This window comes from Podarcis gaigeae (assembly GCF_964106915.1).
Source record: "Podarcis gaigeae genome assembly, chromosome: 7".
NCBI lineage: Eukaryota > Metazoa > Chordata > Lepidosauria > Squamata > Lacertidae > Podarcis > Podarcis gaigeae.
The window spans coordinates 63,651,660-63,669,778 of NC_139683.1; the positions used below are offsets into that span (position 1 = coordinate 63,651,660).

General features: G+C 44.5%; 1 protein-coding gene across 1 annotated transcript in view; it reads right to left on the bottom strand.

The window, feature by feature from the left end:
- The window catches only part of BMP6 (bone morphogenetic protein 6), an 88,785-nt gene extending 71,568 nt beyond the window's left edge, over window positions 1-17,217 (bottom strand). Inside the window, exon 1 of the mRNA XM_083747328.1 lies at window positions 15,246-17,217. Coding sequence (XP_083603454.1) covers window positions 15,246-15,924 — 679 coding nt within the window. The 5' untranslated portion in view covers window positions 15,925-17,217. The remainder of the gene's footprint in view (window positions 1-15,245) is intronic.
- Between the last annotated feature and the right edge of the window lie 902 nt (window positions 17,218-18,119).

An 18,119-nucleotide genomic window follows, 5' to 3' on the forward strand; every position in this document is an offset into this window, starting at 1 on the left:
TCTGGAGAACCAGAGCAGCGCACAGAAACGCCGTTTACCTTCCCGCCAGAACGGTACCTATTTATCTACTTGCACTTGATGTGCTTTCGAACTGCTAGGCTGGCAGGAGCAGGGACCAAACAATGGGAGCTCACCCCATTGCGGGGATTCGAACTGCCGACCTTCCGATCGGCAAGCCCTAGGCTCTGGGTTTAGAGCACAGCACCATCCACATCCCTAAGAAAAGCCTATAGCCCTGCTAAAAACAGGCTCCTGGCATATAACTCTGAAGTATCAGTCTTCTCGTCTTAAAAGCATTTCTCCAGAAACATAGGAACACTGCAACATGGGAACAGCTCAGCTACCAGCTTTATCTCTTCTTAGAAAAAGCTACTGGCTTCCTTGCACTGGCTGCCAACTGGTTTCTGGACCAGGTTCAACTGGTGTGGCATACCCCCCACCACTGTTTCCTTGTATGTCCCAAGTCGGGCATTAAGGTCATCGCGACGGGGGCCTGTTTTGCATTCCTTCTTTTTCCACAGTGACATCTGCATGGGAGCAGAGCAGTGCTCCCTCTGTACCTCCTGCCTACCAGAGCAAATCCTATTGCATTTTTCTGACCAAAAACACCAATTTATGTAGGCATCACATGCTAATGCTGTCTAGAAGCCACATCATCTTAGTTGGATGCTGCTGCTGCAGACTGTTTAGTTTTATTGGATTGTTATGCCTTTATTTTATGATTGCATGTTGAATCGAGCACTCCTTGGAGCAGAATTGCAAGAAAATTTTTATTAAGTTAATAGTGCTGCCAGGAGACCAACACCCCAGGCACTTGTGGACACCCACATAAGAAATCTGCAATGGGTGATGCACCCTTCCAGAAAGGCAGCTGCCATTGCCACCACCACCCCCCCCAAAAAAAACCCTGTACCATTCGGTTTTTCAAATTTTTATCTTGCAGATTTCCCATTTGTTTGGAGAGTGGCAGAAAAAGTATAATATGGATCATAAGTGCCAACTCCCTTGGTTCCCAAGCACCCACAAAACTCCCCATGAAGGGACCAGGCACCCACAAATTTCAGTGTCTGGGCAATGCACACTGCATGCCACCCATGGCCCCGGGCAACTATTGTCACGGGGCCAAGCTGACACTCCTGATAGCAATCATACCGCAAGGGAAGCAATGAAAGCAATGGATTCACACCGGAGGAGGGAGAAATGGAGTGTTGCACCTAAGGCACTGCTCAGCAGTAGCAGTTGTTGTTGTTGTTGTTTAGTCGTTTAGTCATGTCCGACTCTTCGTGACCCCATGGACCAGAGCACGCCAGGCACTCCTGTCTTCCACTGCCTCCCGCAGTTTGGTCAAACTCATGCTGGTAGCTTCGAGAACACTGCCCAACCATCTCTTCCTCTGCCGTCCCCTTCTTCTTGTGCCCTCAATCTTTCCCAACATCAGGGTCTTTTCCAGGGAATCTTCTCTTCTCATGAGGTGGTCAAAGTATTGGAGCCTCAGCTTCACAATCTGTTCTGTCAGCAGCAGTATCACTATTCCAATCCTATATACTTCTTCCCAGTCAACAGACGGAAGAAGGTATTTGGATCTCCCCTGGATGACAAAGCCCTTCAAACATCCATGTCTCTCCCTTGGGCATGACTTCTAGATCAGAGATTTTTTTTAAAAAAAAAATGCAGTTCTACTCCATTGGGTAAATTAGTAAAGCTAATGACAAGTGTGGGTTCATACAAGTCGTGACTTTAAAGAATTTCCTACACGATTTCAAACCCAACTTCCCTGGCATCCACAGGCAATTAACATTTTATCCATTGTAATTTTAGATATGTATAGTTAATGGTGCCCTATTCTATTGTAAGTATTGTTATAAAGCTTTTAACTTGCGTCTCTCCCATTTAAAGTCTCTCCCTTCTAAAAATGCAATTTCCACACTGTTTGTTGTCAGGTAAGTGTTTGCAAAATAACTTCACCAAAAAAAGTATCACGAAAAGGTATATAATTTACATTTTCCAATTTCTAAACAACCTGTGCACCATAGAATGGAATGTTTTGTCTAAGCTGCTGTTGCAGTCATTAGCAGTACAGTGACGTGACATGACAACTCATAAGTAAGCCCTGTTGTGTTCAGACTTACTCTCAAGCTAATGTGCATAGGATCTAAGTATTTAAAACAAGGAGCAAAAGAGCAATATTCCTGTACTTTGAGCCCTCTTTCCTTGTAGTAAAAGGTTGTAGCCTTTCATCTTAACAATCCCAGTAAGTAAAAGAGTATCCCGTTTAAAAATAGGAAATTGCACACCCCTTGTTGAAGAAAATGAGAAAGGCAAGGCATTCACTAGAGCTTATTCAGTATGCTATACTGAATGTTGGCATGACATCCATGTTTATGCTTTCCTTGCACTGTTTATAACAATAACTTAAACAAATCATTATCTCTATAGCCACTGCTCATTTGCTTTGAAGTAAAATGAAAGGGTTCCTCCCACCTCAACAATTAAGAAACTGAATATCTGTCTTGCACTGGGAGGTGAAGAATGGTTGGTGGGGTAAGGCTGCCATGTGGTGGGCTGCCATGTGGCTAGGCTGGCTTCCCTATTTCCCCTTCCTCAAATTAAGATGTGGGACAAATAACAGGCTAACAATTTGCTTAAACTCCACCCCCAAAAAAGGAATTGTGGAAAAGGCTGAGGAAGAGGGGGTGGAGTGCAGATTGCAAAAAATCAGGTATTCAACCATTACCTTTGAAGTTAAGAATTCTAGTTCTCAGTTAAAACTGGGATTTCCATCACTTTCAAATGTGCTCATGAAACAGAGATTAATGGAAGATTGATTATATATATTCAGTGTTTAGCATGCACAACAACCGGCAATTGTGCACATTTACCAGCCATACATAACCCTCAAGAAATATTGGGGCATGCACCTATATCAAGTGAATTTTGTATATTGTCTGGGCAGCATGTGCTTTCTCCAGTCAGTACACACAGTCTCTAAGAAACGTGCCCCCTTTTCTATTTTTTCTGTTTCTATTGTTGTTGTGTGCAATCTGTGCTCCCTGGGCTGCTATTGGCCCACCAGCCAAGCAGCAGGAAGAAGTGCATCAAAATAATTTATTTTTAAACAGCTTCTCCAAAGGAGCCCTTTTTTCTGCAGGCCAGCCTCCTTTCTACCAAGTGCCAACCAGTTCAACAGCACAAGGAAGATTGCAAGGAGAGGATTTATTTTTAAAAAACAAACAAACACCTGCCCTCTCCCTCTTACAACACTGATGGAAATCCCTCCCATTATCTATTAAGCATAGGAAGAATTAGCTGGGGCAATTATAATAAGATCCACTATTTGACTATTGATTCAAAACCCTAAAATGTATTTTATGTACTCGATTTTTTAATTTCTATTCTTTGTAAATCGTATTGTTTTATTGCTATGGCCGATGGCTGATGCAAATAAAGATTCATTCATTCACAGGAAGAGGCTTAATAAGCAGCACAGGCCCAATTATCATGAGAACACTGCAGAGGAGGTACAGTTTATCTAGCTGAGGAGGGCTTGCTCAGCAGGGAAATGAGGACTGGGAGAGAAAGCGTGAGAAGTACCTCTGATCTTAATTTTTGGCCCCACTCACTGCTTGCAAATTACCTCCCTCCCTGCCTTTTCACCCTGCATAAAATGTTCTCACTAACATTTAGGGGGAAACTCTATATTACTGTGTATGTTATAGTTTTCATAAATGGATGTAACGTTTTGCCCACATTTGCTCTCTAGCTGGATGTGGGATTGGGGGCCTTGCCAACAAGTATAAACTGCAGAGACGAGCAATCCCTAAATTCAAGCGCTGTGCTGATGTGCTTTCAGCAGTGTTCCCCCTGCCCCCAGTATCTCCATGCTAAAATATAAACATCCCAATATGCCTAAGAATCCTTGCTCTGTATTCAATTAATCCTTGTTGCCTAATGGGAAAGGTGCCTTTGCTTCAAATAGACGTTATGTCACTCTTTCGCCGTTGGGTAAACAGAACATCTAACCTCTTTACAAGCAATACCCTCTAAGCAACCATAATATTGAAAATGACAAGATAAGTATTTTTTGCATATGCACCTGTGTGGGGCAGTTCGCTAAAAACATATGCTTTTATGGCTGAGGATTTAAATGATGAAGCAACAGAAAACTGCAAATCATGATGTTGGAGACTTCAGAATGCAGACCAGAATGGAAAAAATCCAGGCAGCAATATTTTAAAACAAAAGTTTTATTGACTTTGGTTTATTTGTCAGACAAGCAAAGCAAAGTGGGTACATTCAGCAAAAATGAGAGAATGCCCCCGAACACCAGGGGCAGACAGTTTTTATCCCCTTAGGCAAAGCAAAGTTCAGCCCCTTCACCCACCCCCCTTAAACATTCCCCTTTATGCATATTCATTGAAGCTCAACCAATTAAAGAATTGATGGTGGCCCTTCGGTTCCAAGCTTCATTATCCACTAGGTGGCGCTGCGAGCTTATAATCCTCTTGATCTATTTGCAATTCCTTGTAAAACCACATTGACCATCCGTGTTCTCACCTTATTTTTGTGGTGGGCTACATCTTCCTGTTGTTGCTCTCTTCTCGGTCTGTTTACGGGAATTGGGTCAATAGCTAGAGCAGGTGTGAAGCGCTCTGACCACACTTGCAGCATTTACAAAAATGCTGTGTGCAGGCAGAGGAGAGAAATAGCTTTTAGCTTTTAGCTTGCTTCTTATAAAATGGCTTCAGTCTGGCTCTCCAAAGTGGACCCAGGTGGACCCTTGGTCCTCACTCCTTCAATGATTCTTTAATAATGAAATGATTGAAGAATCTTAAACAAACAAAACATTTATTTTGTTTGCTTATAAAGAATTGAAGGACTGACTCCTAACATGCTATGGCAACAACAACAACAACAAAACACCCCATCATCATGAAAGCCTGGATGATTTTCACAGCTGCTCTATCTGTCCAGTATGTTGATTTGCTATATGGTGTTATGAATTTGTGCATGCCAGACTCCCCCTAAATTCCTGGGTCCAGCAAGTGTTAGAATTTAATCAAGACTAGGGGTGTTAAATTATATGCCAAGCTTCTAATCCTTGGACCCAGCTTTCCATGTTTAGGAGATCACCTGGGAGATGGGCCATTAAGAAAACAAAGGAAAGGTAATGAGCCATTAAGAAAGCAAAGGCTCTGTGCTGGTTAACAAATGGGTGAGGCTCCTTCTCCAGCTCCGAGATAGTTAGAACAAAAGCCAGAGTTAAGAGCTGAGAGTTGACCCTGATGTGAGGGGAAGAGGGGAGTTACAGGCTGGTAAAGACAGCAAGCTGAAAAGCCAGAGCCATGCCTGACTTCTCCTGGAATCCAAGGCTGTGGCTATGGGAAAAGCAAGACTCTCTTGGGGTTGTTGATGCTGTGAACCCCTCCATCATTGGCTCAGGTTGTATATATGTATCAATAAAGCATATAGTCTAAAGGTACCAAAGTGTCCGATGTGCCTCATTTCAAAAGGAAATATGTAAGCACCTGGAGCCTTGCAATGCTCAGAGAATGGGATGGCTTGCAAAAATATATTTGTCATCTGGCTGCTCCCCATCAAGTGTAGCAAACTTGACTTTGCTGCTGTCTAATAAAATGCAATTCTAAAACTCTAAGGAATTCTAAAACGTTTGCATAAATAAATAAGTGTAAAGTATCAAATGTTCCAGTATGTATATACTATAAACAAACATTTGAAAATTCTAGAGGGAAACTGAGTTACTGATCCACTGGGCATCAGTACACTACACAGAGCAGTCACGTTAAATGTGAAGATTAGCATTCTTGCAAAGTCACTTAGTCACTATGTAATACATTATTTATTTTTGTTTTTAATCTCTGGCCACAGTAATAGAAACAAGAGATTCTGATTTACAAATATGAGGTTTTTTTCAAAGATATTACCACTTCTGGGAAACTACTCCTGGCCCTTTTGCACCAACTTGTGAACTTGATACAGTCTAGTGCAGAGGAAGAGCCAGTTGGCATATACTAGGCCAGGAGATTCCTCTACTGCAGGGGTGGCTAAGCTTTGGCCATCCGGATACTCCTGGAGTAAAGCTCCTATCACCCCTGACTATTGGTCATGCTGAAACACAAATTCACAAATTCCTTAGACACCATATCACCATCTATGTAGGGGTCTCCTTTTGATCTGCAATTTCAAAACTACCCTGAAAACTTCACCGGCTTAAAAAAAAAAAGTACTGCAAGGACTTTCCTTTTCCCCCAATTTCAATTCTTTCAATTTGAAGCAAAGCTGGGTGGTGGTGGTGGAACACATCAAAATGCAGTATTTCAAAAGAAATGACAGGATAGATACAGGATATGGGTTGTGTCTGGCATCATGTGTACTCTGCTTCTCAAACCAGCAGTGGGAGTGTACTGGGTACAGAGTAAACAGGAGTGTGTACACAGGCAGCTACACTAGACCCAAAGAGCTATGAACTAGCATGGTGTGTTAAAAGTATGCTGCTTAATTCAGAATTGTATTTCTTTGCAACATATGACTGATAGACTAAGTTCCATCACCATTCTGATTTATTGGGGGGGGGGGGTGAAATATAGGCACCTTGAAATTTTGTCAGTACTATGCGTATTTGGAATATTGGGGCGGGGTGGTCTTTACAAACAGGCCATGCTCTCTACCTTTTCAGAATAGGACAGATAAGCCTATCCTTGCCAAAAGCATACTGCCTATTTAAGGCCCAATTCTCAATTTCATATCATATTGCTCTGCTTCTTTCTAAAGTTTCATTTTTTAAGATAAGAACTGTAGTACGCTACACTAGGAATAGTAGTGGGGGAGAAGACAGAAGTGAAAGCAGCAATTAACTACATCTGGTTAAAGCCTATTTCCAGTTAAAGAATTGAAATGCATCATTGAGGCTTGCAAGCTGGGTGCTAGTAAGAAGTTTCTGGTGTTGATTCATCTTTCCTGGTACTTTATCCATGACATGACATGATTCAGAATTCGTCTGCTGTCTGTGTCTCTCTCTCTCGGGAATTTTACTTCTCACTGTCCCCCAAAAGGAAGACCTTAAACCAGCCTTTCAAATGGTTTCCCCTGCACCAAGTCACAAACCTCCATTAGTCCCTTATGTTACAATAATGGACTACAAAGAAAATAGATTCAAATCTCTTTCAGGTGATTATCTGCCCAGCCCAAAGGCTTTAAAAAAAAATAGTTTTCAGATAAATAAAAAGTTTAGAAAAGCAAAAGGTCCCCAAAAGTAAAATGCAAAATAAAACAATGTAACAAAAAGAGAGGTCATAAACATATTGTCCAGCTTTCATATCTATCAAGGGTGTCAACAAACACCTGATGAATTACAGTTTGCTCTGATGTTCCGAAAAAGTAAGAGTCACATATTCCAAACATCCCACAGAACAGGTGGCAAGGATTGTTTTAATTGTTCTGCAGTGGCATATGAAGCAATGTCCCACCGTTTGAAGTAAAGCCCAGCTCTTATTTGCCATGGGTGACTGGACATCTCTGAGCATGGCTTTAACTCACATGCACTTTAAACACGGAACACAAAAGCAAATTAACATACTATCTACCCTCATTCTTACTCCTGGCTGCACAACCCCAGGCAAGGGGCTGGTAGCCAACTGCTGAGCAACAACCTGCAGAGCTCAGTAAAGGCCAGAAGATTATCTGAGGCGTACTTGCCTGGAGGTAGAGTCAGCATGCGAAGTCAGGTCCAGTCCTATGGTCAGGCGAACAGCAATCCAGGGGTCGGGGAATCTGAGGGTCAAGGGTCAAGACAAGCAGGAAGCAGCAAGGTAGGACTAGAAACTATAAGCGTGGTTACCAGCATCTGACTGCTGTTGGAAGCTCTGCTTAAGGCCAAAGCCAGCTGGTTCTCATCAGTGCCTTCTCTACTGTGTCCCTGAAGGCTGATCAGCTGCAGGTGGAGTCACTCTGCCTTCTCCCCCTTCAGGCTGCTGTTCAGCAGGCGAAGCTGACTCCTGCCCCATGACAAATTGCTGCATTAGCAGCACTGAAGTGACCTCCCTGAGGTGCATGGAGGTCCTGGGCTGCCCAGTTTAAAGAAGAGGTAGGACCAGGTAGATGGCCTTCTCAGTGGTGGCGCCCAACCTGTGGAATGCCCTCCCACCAGATGTCAAGGAAATAAAGAACTATCTGACTTTTAGAAGACTTCTGAAGGCAACCCTGTTTAGGGAAGTTTTTTATGTTTGGTGTTTTTAATATTCTATTGGGAGCCGCCCAGAGTGGCTGAGGAAACCCAGCCAGATGGGTGGGGTATAAATAATAAATTATTATTGTTGTTGTTGTTTCATAACCATCATGGTTAGTAGCCACTGTTAGCTTTATCCTCTAGGAAAGAATATCCTTCATTAAAGGATTTCCTTTATGAAAGATTCAGTCCTTTGAATCTTTCTACAATTCTTCCCCCAGTGATGTTTCCTTCCCCACAGAATCTGAAATGGAGGAGTTTGCCTTACATATACAGTAGATGCCTCCACCATCAGCAGAACTAGGTTAGGATACAATGAAACATCTTGCCTGCTTTTAATGTGTAAATTTGGGGAGGGGTGGGGGGCTTAAAATTCCATATAGCAAAATGCAGCCTCTAGTGTTTAGGTTCTTTTGAAGAAACTTATCCAATATCATTTAATGAGATTAATTAACCAGACTGCTTTTAAAATATGTCTTAGCAAAGTGTTCATTCTGGTTCCCATACTTCTGTCCCCAACTGGGAGTGTTTTGAAAATTGATGTAAACATATCGTTGGACTAGAACTGAAAACATGAAAAATGTTCAGCAGGGTATTTCAACAGCACAATCATTAAAGAAACCATTTCCTGCATAGTTATCGTAGTTCTACTGCTTAGCTTAATGATCAACATCATTTATCTAAACATATATATATATATATATATATATATATATATATATATATATCCACAATGAACTCAACATACCAAAATTCTCTCACGATCTCAGAATTTCATTGTGCATGCTGAAGTTCATTTTCATTATTCCCCCATCTCAAATGGCATAATATTTCAGTTCCAAAAATACTCTTCAGATGCCATCATCTTTTTAAAAAAGAACTATCAACATTCTAATCAAGCCTGCTTTAATACTTTATTCTTCTGTACTCATCTTTCTACTGCATTCCAGCTGTCAGTCAGTATTCCTTAGAGAAGAGAGGAAAGATAATTCTCATCCATTCTGCATTATTCTCTAAGATAAGAATCACAATTGTGCAACGTACTTTCATCCAAGTTAAGCACATTCCCTATAGCTGGAAACAATTTTTATGGGCTTTCCCTCATTCTCTGTGTTAATGGACTACCAGAAGGATGAAGTGCATTTATAGCAAAACCATGTACTTACACACACACAACCTAAACAACTCTGAAGTGCGTACAGACTGTACAGTCATTTGTGGTCCTGCACCACTTCACATTGACTAAGAGGGACAAGAATGAGATAAGTACACTGAGCACATCCATGCTGTGTAGCCTAGAATTGCAGGAACACTGCAGTCCCCAACACTGCAGTTTAGGACTCAGCTACACAGCTGCAAATAAAACGTTTTAAGTGCAATATACAATGTGATGCTAGATGGCGATGGTGAGCCTCATGGAAAATTCCATGTATTTTTTTAAAACACTTTTTAAAAAAGTATTTTCAGACCGGTTTTTATATGTGTGTAGATTCCACCTAAGTCTTTACATCACTGATGGTTGCAAACATTCATTGTACTCATAGGAGACCATCACACCCAACTATCAAAGCACAATTCGTCTTTTGGAAATAGCCTCACCAAAATGCTCTGCACACAACACAGGGTTCACCAAAGCTTTTCCCCAACCCATGGGCCCCAGATATATCTGCTAAACTTACGCGTGACATCTCTTATTTGCTTCTGCACAACACAAGTTATGTGTGTTTCTGGTTTTGTTTCGTTTCACTTATCTGCAATATTTAAACTAGCTATAAGGGTTTAGCCACACTTCCTCTTGTCTTACTGCTTCACCCCTCCGGGAAAATTGTTCTTCGATGCTCAATTGAAGCAAATGGCAACTCTGGTTTTCTCCTGCTATAGTACAGGTTTTCCCTAGAAAAGGAGCAGGCAAGGGGGAAACTGTCCAGACTCGTTATTGGAAAGCATAGGCCAAGCAGACAGTGTGGACAAGCCCTAAGTAACTGCCACTTTTTTGGGGAGGGGGAGCAAGTAGTAAGTTATATTCTCTCTTTCCGATGATAAATAGTTGAAGAGGAAAATCAGCATGTTCTGTAAGGGCTTTAAGTACCTCCCTTTCCTAAATCAGAAAAGGGGCAGCTTTTTTATTTGATTACCGTACAGTTAATGTTTGTGTCTGCACCTAGCGATGCCTTTCATCAGCATATACACCAAGAAGCAACTCTCAAAGGATCAGAGGCATTATGTGCATTTGGGAGGGGTATTTAGGGAACGAGTCGCTAACCTGCGTCCATCCATACACAGGAAAAGACAGACCCTGTTTTCCTAGACGGTATGTCAGACTTTAACCACACAAACTCACAGCCGCTGAAGTTTTTAGTGCTTTTAATATCCAACATAAATTAAGGGACTGGAAAGTATAAAATACGCTGGAATATGCTGGCACGTGGCTTACCTAGGAAGATAGGACGTCTGGAAAGAGGTCATAATTTTGGTAGTAGAGAATGTGTTTTACATGCTGGAGGTATCAGGTTCAATTCCTGGCATGAAAAGGATTTTGGGCAGTATACCTGCTTGAAACCTAGGGTGAGGGACTGGGCAAGATGGAACAGTGATCTGATATTGCAGTGGTACCTTGGTTCTCAAACTTAATCTGTTCCGGAAGTCTGTTAAAAACCAAAGCGTTCGAAAACCAAGATGCGCTTTCCCATAGAAAGTAATGCAAAACGGATTAATCCGTTCCAGACTTTTAAAAACAACCCCTAAAACAGCAGTATAACATGATTTTTACTATCTAACGAAACCATTGATCCATAAAATGAAAGCAATAATCAATGTACTGTACTATAAAATAAATAAGACAGTATTGTAGAGGATAAAAATTAAAATTATTATTTTTTCTTACCTGCACTGATGATAGTCATTATTTGGATGGGGGGCTTTTATCCATTTCCGCAATCACACGATAAATCAGTCAGTAGCTGAACTGGGTTCCACACAGTCACAAAAACAAATTAACCGAAAAAGCTTCAAAAACAAAAACGCAAAATAAATAGCAAGAACAAAAGCGCCAAACTTAATCCATTCCGGAAGTCCATTTGCCTTCCAAAATGTTCAAAAACCAAGGTGCAGCTTTCAATTGGCTGCAGGAGCTTCCTGCACTCAAATGGAAGTTGCGTTGGACGATCAGCTTCCGAAAAACGTTCGCAAACTGGAACACTTACTTGCGGGTTTTTGGTGTTTGGGAACCAAGGCGTTTGATTACCAAGGCGTTTGAGAACCAAGGTACTACTGTATTGCGCGCAAACATACACAGAGAAAGAGTCTCTGAGTGACTAGAAGTTTCGCAGGTCCCATAACATCCCTTAGGTTTTACTTCCTTTCAGTGAAAATTACTGAAGACTGCTGCAGTTTCTGTCATATAAGGTTTTTAATTACACACACACACACACACGGTAAGATAGAAGGGTCTCAGAGTTATCACTCCAACAGATCCTGTTCCCCATCAGGTCTTTCTTTCAGACTCAGTTTCCAGACTGCATTGCTGTTGTTCTCTCACACAGAGACCTTAATGACATCACCTCCAGCCAAGGAAGTGGGGGGCAGGAAAAAGAAATGCCCCGTTCCAGAAGCATCTTCAGCTATTTTGTTTCTCTGGCAGCACACTGCATAACTAAATAGATGGCTAAGTATCGGTAAAGGCCCGTTCCACAACAAAAGAGAACATGTCCGACTGATATTCACCATTTTCTGCAATCCTCTGCTGGCAAACACTAATATTACCATTAGAAAATCCAACGGCTACCAGGTAGCGGCGAGGGGGCAGGACGCGGAGCGTGCCCTCCCACGCGCCACAGTTCAGGGTAGGAGAGGGGCGGGGAAGCTGTTGTTCACTCTCCTCCTGCTCTCCGCAGCTGGGTCTGACACGCACCTCACCACAGCTGAGGATGGCTGCTCTCTGCCGCAAGGTCAGAAGAGCTGCTGCTGTCGGACGCGAGGTGTGCCGCCCGCTCACCTGCCATTTTGTCACCCTCCTCAGTCATAACACCCGGGGCGGGCCGCACGCCCCTTCCTAAGCCTCTGATACCAGGGACCCCAAGACGACAACCCCAAACCTGCAACAGTACAAATCAGCTTCGTTTGTCCAAAGAAGCAGAGGTTAATGGTATAGGTGGCACTCATCAACCTTCCAAGATAACGCAAGAGTTTAACAAGAGCAATACTATGCAAATTTATTCAGAAGAGAGTCCCACTAAGTTCAATGGATCTTAGTGCTATAAAATTTTAGCCTAAGAGTTGTAGCCAATCTTAGTCTTAGTTAGAAAATAGACGATTGAAATTAAGGTAAGAAAAGGTAAAGGACCCCTGGACGGTTAAGTCCAGTCAAAGGCGACTATGGCGTTGCGGCACTCATCTCGTGTTCAGGCCGAGGGAGCCTGCGTTTGTCCACAGACAGATTTCTGAGTCATGTGGCCAGCAGGACTAAACCGCTTCTGGCGCAACAGGACACCTTGACGGAAACCAGAGTGCATGGAAACACCATTTACCCTCCCGCCGCAGTGGTACCTATTTATCTACTTATGTACATTGACGTGCTTTCGAACTGCTAGGTTGGTAGGAGCTGGGACAGAGCAACGGGAGCTCACCCCATTGTGGGTATTCAAACCGCCAACCTTCTGATCAGCAAGCCCAAGTGAAATTAAGAGACATAGCTAACTTCGGTTCATTAATTTTAATGGGTTTACTCTGAGTACAAATGAATTGCATACCACTCTAAGTGTTTCATTACTGCACAGGTCCTTATTCCAATGAACAAGCCTTTGGGTTTGTTTTCAGTATTGGATGTGTATACATGCTCATGACCTAAATGTTTGAAGGAAACAGACCTCTGGTATCAGAGTCAGCTATCCTAAGCCAGCCAAAGACATATGGAAACAGTACCATGGTCAGTACCATATGCTCACGGAACCTGAACACAGCGTTGCAATAGGCATAGACAGCAATCTCTTCCAGATGACCTATTTATTGAGCATGCATTCAGATTTGTCTGCAAGGAGATGCAGTGTCAATCAACTGTTACACCATACTTTCCAGAGCATTTTCTCATCACTTTTCTTGCAAAAAGTTCAATTATTTTGGAAGCATGTTTGTGGCACAAGAGCACCAGATTCACTTTAATTGTATAAGTTGATTCTGCTGGTATGTGACTGAATCCCATCCACAAAAGTAGTGAAAGCCTGGGGACAGTAAGTGGCTACTTGAGGTGACTAATGAGCAAGGGATGTGCAGCAACGAAACTGTGCAAAGTACATAATGCTATTCAAAGTCCTTATTAGCATGATCCTGAATTAACAATGGCCAATTTAATGGTTGGACTTCACCCCCAAAGGAGCACTCCTCCGTTGTCTCCTAAAACAGATGGGTGCCAACCAAATTAACAATATAACTTCACTGGATTGTAGAAACAAGCCCTTTATTTATGTTGCACCCAATAGGTGTGATTTCATATGCCACAACCACTACTCCATACAGTAAGCCCAGAGCTTACTGTAGTCGGCAGCTCTCCAAAGCCTTAAACTGAGATGTTTCTGGACTTATTTTAATCTTAGACACCAGGGACTGAACCCGGGATCTTCTACATGCAAGTAAATTTCCAATATATGGAATCAGGAAACTTTTGAGGTATTCAAAATATTTGTTTATGTCCCATACAGCTAAAAGCTCCTCTGATATGAGAGGAGGCTTTAATCCCAGGCATAGGCAAACTCGGCCCTCCAGATGTTTTGAGACTACAATTCCCATCATCTCTGACCACTGGTCCTGTTAGCTAGGGATGATGGGAGTTGTAATCCCAAAACATCTGGAGGACCTAGTTTGCCTATGCCTGCTTTAATCAATTAATATTGATTGTACAGATGGAGAAGTGAAAGGCTCCTGCTGCTTTTCAGTGGTCCATTCATAACTACCAAATTAGCTGTTTGGCCTGCACACCCAAATGTGCTTTTTAGACACTTCCACCATCCCAAGAGGTGGGTCCACACATAGAGAGACACACATCTACATAAATAGGTACATACATACATACAGAGAAGCTGACAATAATTCAGCAAATGGGTGTAGCCCCCCCATCAAGTAAATACAGTGGTACCTCGGGTTACATACGCTTCAGGTTACATACGCTTCAGGTTACTGACTCCACTAACCCAGAAATAGTGCTTCAGGTTAAGAACTTTGCTTCAGGATAAGAACAGAAATTGTGCTCCGGCAGCGCGGCAGCAGCAGGAGGCCCCGTTAGCTAAAGCTTCAGGTTAAGAACAGTTTCAGGTTAAGCACAGACCTCCAGAACGAATTAAGTACTTAACCTGAGGTACCACTGTAAATAAATAAAACCTTGACTAAAAAGTAAAAATCGTAGAAAGATTTTGACAGGTTTTTCTGAGCACCTGGGGCCAAAAGAAAAGTAATTTAAAGCAACTCTTGTTGAGACATTTCATTCCGAATCTGCCAGACAGAGGATGATGACAGATGGGTGTCCTGTTTCCCACCCCCCTCCCCACTCCACATAAATCCTGGCTGCACCCATGCTCCAGTAGGATCGCTTCTCGGGCTTCGTATGCACCTGCCAACTTCATAAAACGGCATCATGCAAATCGTGTCATCTGAACGCAACTCAACTAAGATTTGGGAGCTCATTTAGCACGTAAAATTGGCGAGGGGCGATTGCAAGCGGGTGGCACTTTTTTGACGCGACCATAAACCGAGATATGCAACTTTCCAAGAAAACGAGAGAGAGAGAGAGAGAGAGAGAGAGAGAGAGAGAGAGAGAGAGAGAGAGAGAGAAGCAAGGCGGGGGTAGCTAAAGTAAGCGAGAACCATCAATGCACCCCCACCCCACGCGCACGCTTCTTGTTTGCACGACAAGTTTCTAGCGCGCGCGCGCCACACGCGCACACGCCGCCAGGTGTTAACGAGGGCTCCGCAAAGGCTCCACCCCTTTCCCCCTCCCCCTCCTCCTCACACTCACCCAGGTTGACGAAGCTCATGACCATGTCCGCGTCGCTGAGGAAGGCGCTATCCTGCGAGGTGGCCAAGGCTGGGGAGCCTCCGCCGCCGCCGCCGGAGGAACCCGGGTGGTGACTGAGGAGCGTCTTCCGCTGCAGCGGCTGCGCCGTGGGGGGTTCCCGGCCGCTGGTGCGCTGCTGCTGCTGCTGCTGCTGTTCCTGCGCCCCCTCTTCGTCCTCCTCCTCGCTGGACAGGGTATTGTACAGATCCAGCATGAAGAGCGGCGCCGAGTTCAGCCTGCCCGGAGGGGGCACCAACTGCTGCTGCTGCTGCTGCTGCCTCCGCTGGTGGTGCGTCGGCGGCAGGGGCGCCGCTCCTTGCTCCTCTTGCCGCGCCAAGCCGTGCGCCGGCCGGGGCCGGTGCGGCAAGCCCAGCACTGAGAGGATTTCCTTCTGCATCTCCCGCTTTTCGTGAGACTTGAGGCGCCGGTAGAGGAAGCCCGCCGCCGCCGGGGACGACGACGACGAGGAGGTGGAGACTGGCGCCTGGGGCTGCTGCTCTTGGCTTCTGCTGGCGCCCTCGCCGCCGCCCGCCAGCAGCGCCCCCGCGACGGGCGGCAGAGGCAGCGCAGGCGGCGGCGAGCAGCAGCCGCTACTGCACACCAGCGCCCACCACCAAAGCCAGCGCAGCCTCGGAGGCATCGCTCCTCCGCACGCGCCTAACCTGCTCGCTTTTTTCGCCCTCGCAAGCGCTTCTCGAGCGCTCCCGGAGTCTCCTCGCTTTATCTACCCCCCTCGGGGGCTTAATTCATTGAAAGGGGACGGGGAGGGTTGGGAGACTCCTTTAGAGTCGTTAACCTCATTCCTCTCCCTGGTCAGGTGCGAATTCCCCTCTCTATAAAGGCTCGCGGAGGTTCCGCGCCCGCCCAGCGGGTCTCAGTTTCGCCCGGCGTCTGTTTTTTTTTTTTCTCTCCTCAGCCGGCCGTTTGCTTGCGCGTCGAAGAGCAAAGTGAGAATGGAAAGCAGCGCAGGGGGGAGAAAGAGCAAAGCCGCCTCGCCCCCGTTTCCCAGAGAAATTCCCTCGCAATTCGGGCAAGGAAAAGAAGGTGCGCTTCTTGACAGAGCTGGGCGAGGGGTGGGAAGGACCCAGGAAGAGGGACCCCGACCTAAAATGCCGAAAGTAAAAAAAAAAAAAAATGGGGAAAAGAAGCGTTCCTCCCACGTCCTTCCTTTTCCCCAGGAATCAAATTCCTTGCAAAAATAATAATTAAAAAAGCAAAGCAGCCCAATTCCCAGCCGGGTTCCCTGTCAAATTCGCCTTGCGCGAAAGCCTGAGGGCGCTTTTCAAGGCAATCCCAATTGCGCGCGCTCTCCTCTCGCCAGCTCGGGCAGCCTCGAGTCACTCATGTGAGCGGCGGCAAGTTGCTCGCAGGTACCACGACCCAGCCGAGAGAAGCGCCCGCCTCCTCCTCTCGTTGATGGGCAGCGGAGGCGACGATTAAAGAGGCTCCGGGTCCCTGTCTGTCATGGGCGAAGCCTCTCCTCCCCGGGAGGGGGCGTTCCCTCCCGCAAACTCCAGAGCTCGACTTCTCTGCTCGTTTCTCAGAATAAGATATAGGCGGATAAGGATTAAAACAGAGAAAGGACATTGCCGGAATGGAAACATGCATGTGCAAAGGACGAGGGAGGAATGCATTTGGTTTCGTTGCTGACCCCGAGCTAAAGAATTAGATTGGTTCTCCAGCGTTTGGCGCGGGCGGGGAGAGTCCCTTCCAGGATAAAATCCAGATGTTTTGGACCTTGCGTTTCCTATCATACCTGACTATAGGATGTTGTTTGAAACATCTGGAGGGCACCAGCTTGGAGAAAGCTGCAATAAAATAATGCCTTCGACGGAACGTAGGCGAGAGGGTTTTTATTTTATTTTTTCCTAGCGAGGTTTCTGCAGGGTATTAAAGTTTGTTAATGTTTCTTATGGTGAAAGAGGAAAAAAAGGAAGCAGTGGAGGGGAAAGATCAGGGAGGCAAAAGGAAAGAGATAATTTGGAACAGAAGTTAAGTTCTGTGTAGGAATTGGTAGCTTATTCAGATACCATCCCATTCTTGAAGCACAGGCTAATTCTGGGCATGCTTTCCTTTTGTGTACCTCCCTATTTGGTATAATGGCTTAGTTCTGAAGAAACACATGTGGTATTGGCCTAAAATCCGTTAGGCGAACTCCACTGAACAACTCTGTGCAAACCTCCGGATTTCAAAGAGCTATTTAAAGAAAAAAAACCCTCTTCTACTGTAGGTGTGGCCATGGAAGCCTCGTTCCTTAAACCTAGGAACATAGTGCTGAAGGATACAATCAGGTGCACTAGCACGGGTTTCTGTAATGGCCTCAAAGAAGGCAGGCACATCGCAGCTACATGCACACCTATGCTTACAGTTTGTCTAATCTAAGGTTCACAAGCAAGTAAAGGGCATTTGGGAGCCTGGAACATTACCTAGAGTAGGTATTCCCAACCTTTTCAGAACCCACTTTTAATCAAAACAAGCATTTGGGGACCAATATATTAATATTTTGCTATATATCTGCATGGTCAAATATATATTTTACTATGTATTCGCACTCTTGAAGCAACCCACCTTGGATCAGGCCACGACCTGCTAGTGGGTCCCACCACCAGCTGAAGACCAATACTCTAGCAAATATGCAAGGTGGACTTAGAATAGCAGCATGGTCCTCTTCATCTCCAGATCATCAGAAGGAAGCCTCCTTGTAACGGCACATACAATAATATAATTTATACCCTATCCTTATGCCCTATGCTTATGCCCGTGACTTTTCTGTTATGAAATGAGGGCATATGGAAACCCACCTAGAAACTATTTAGATCAGCAGCCATTCTAACC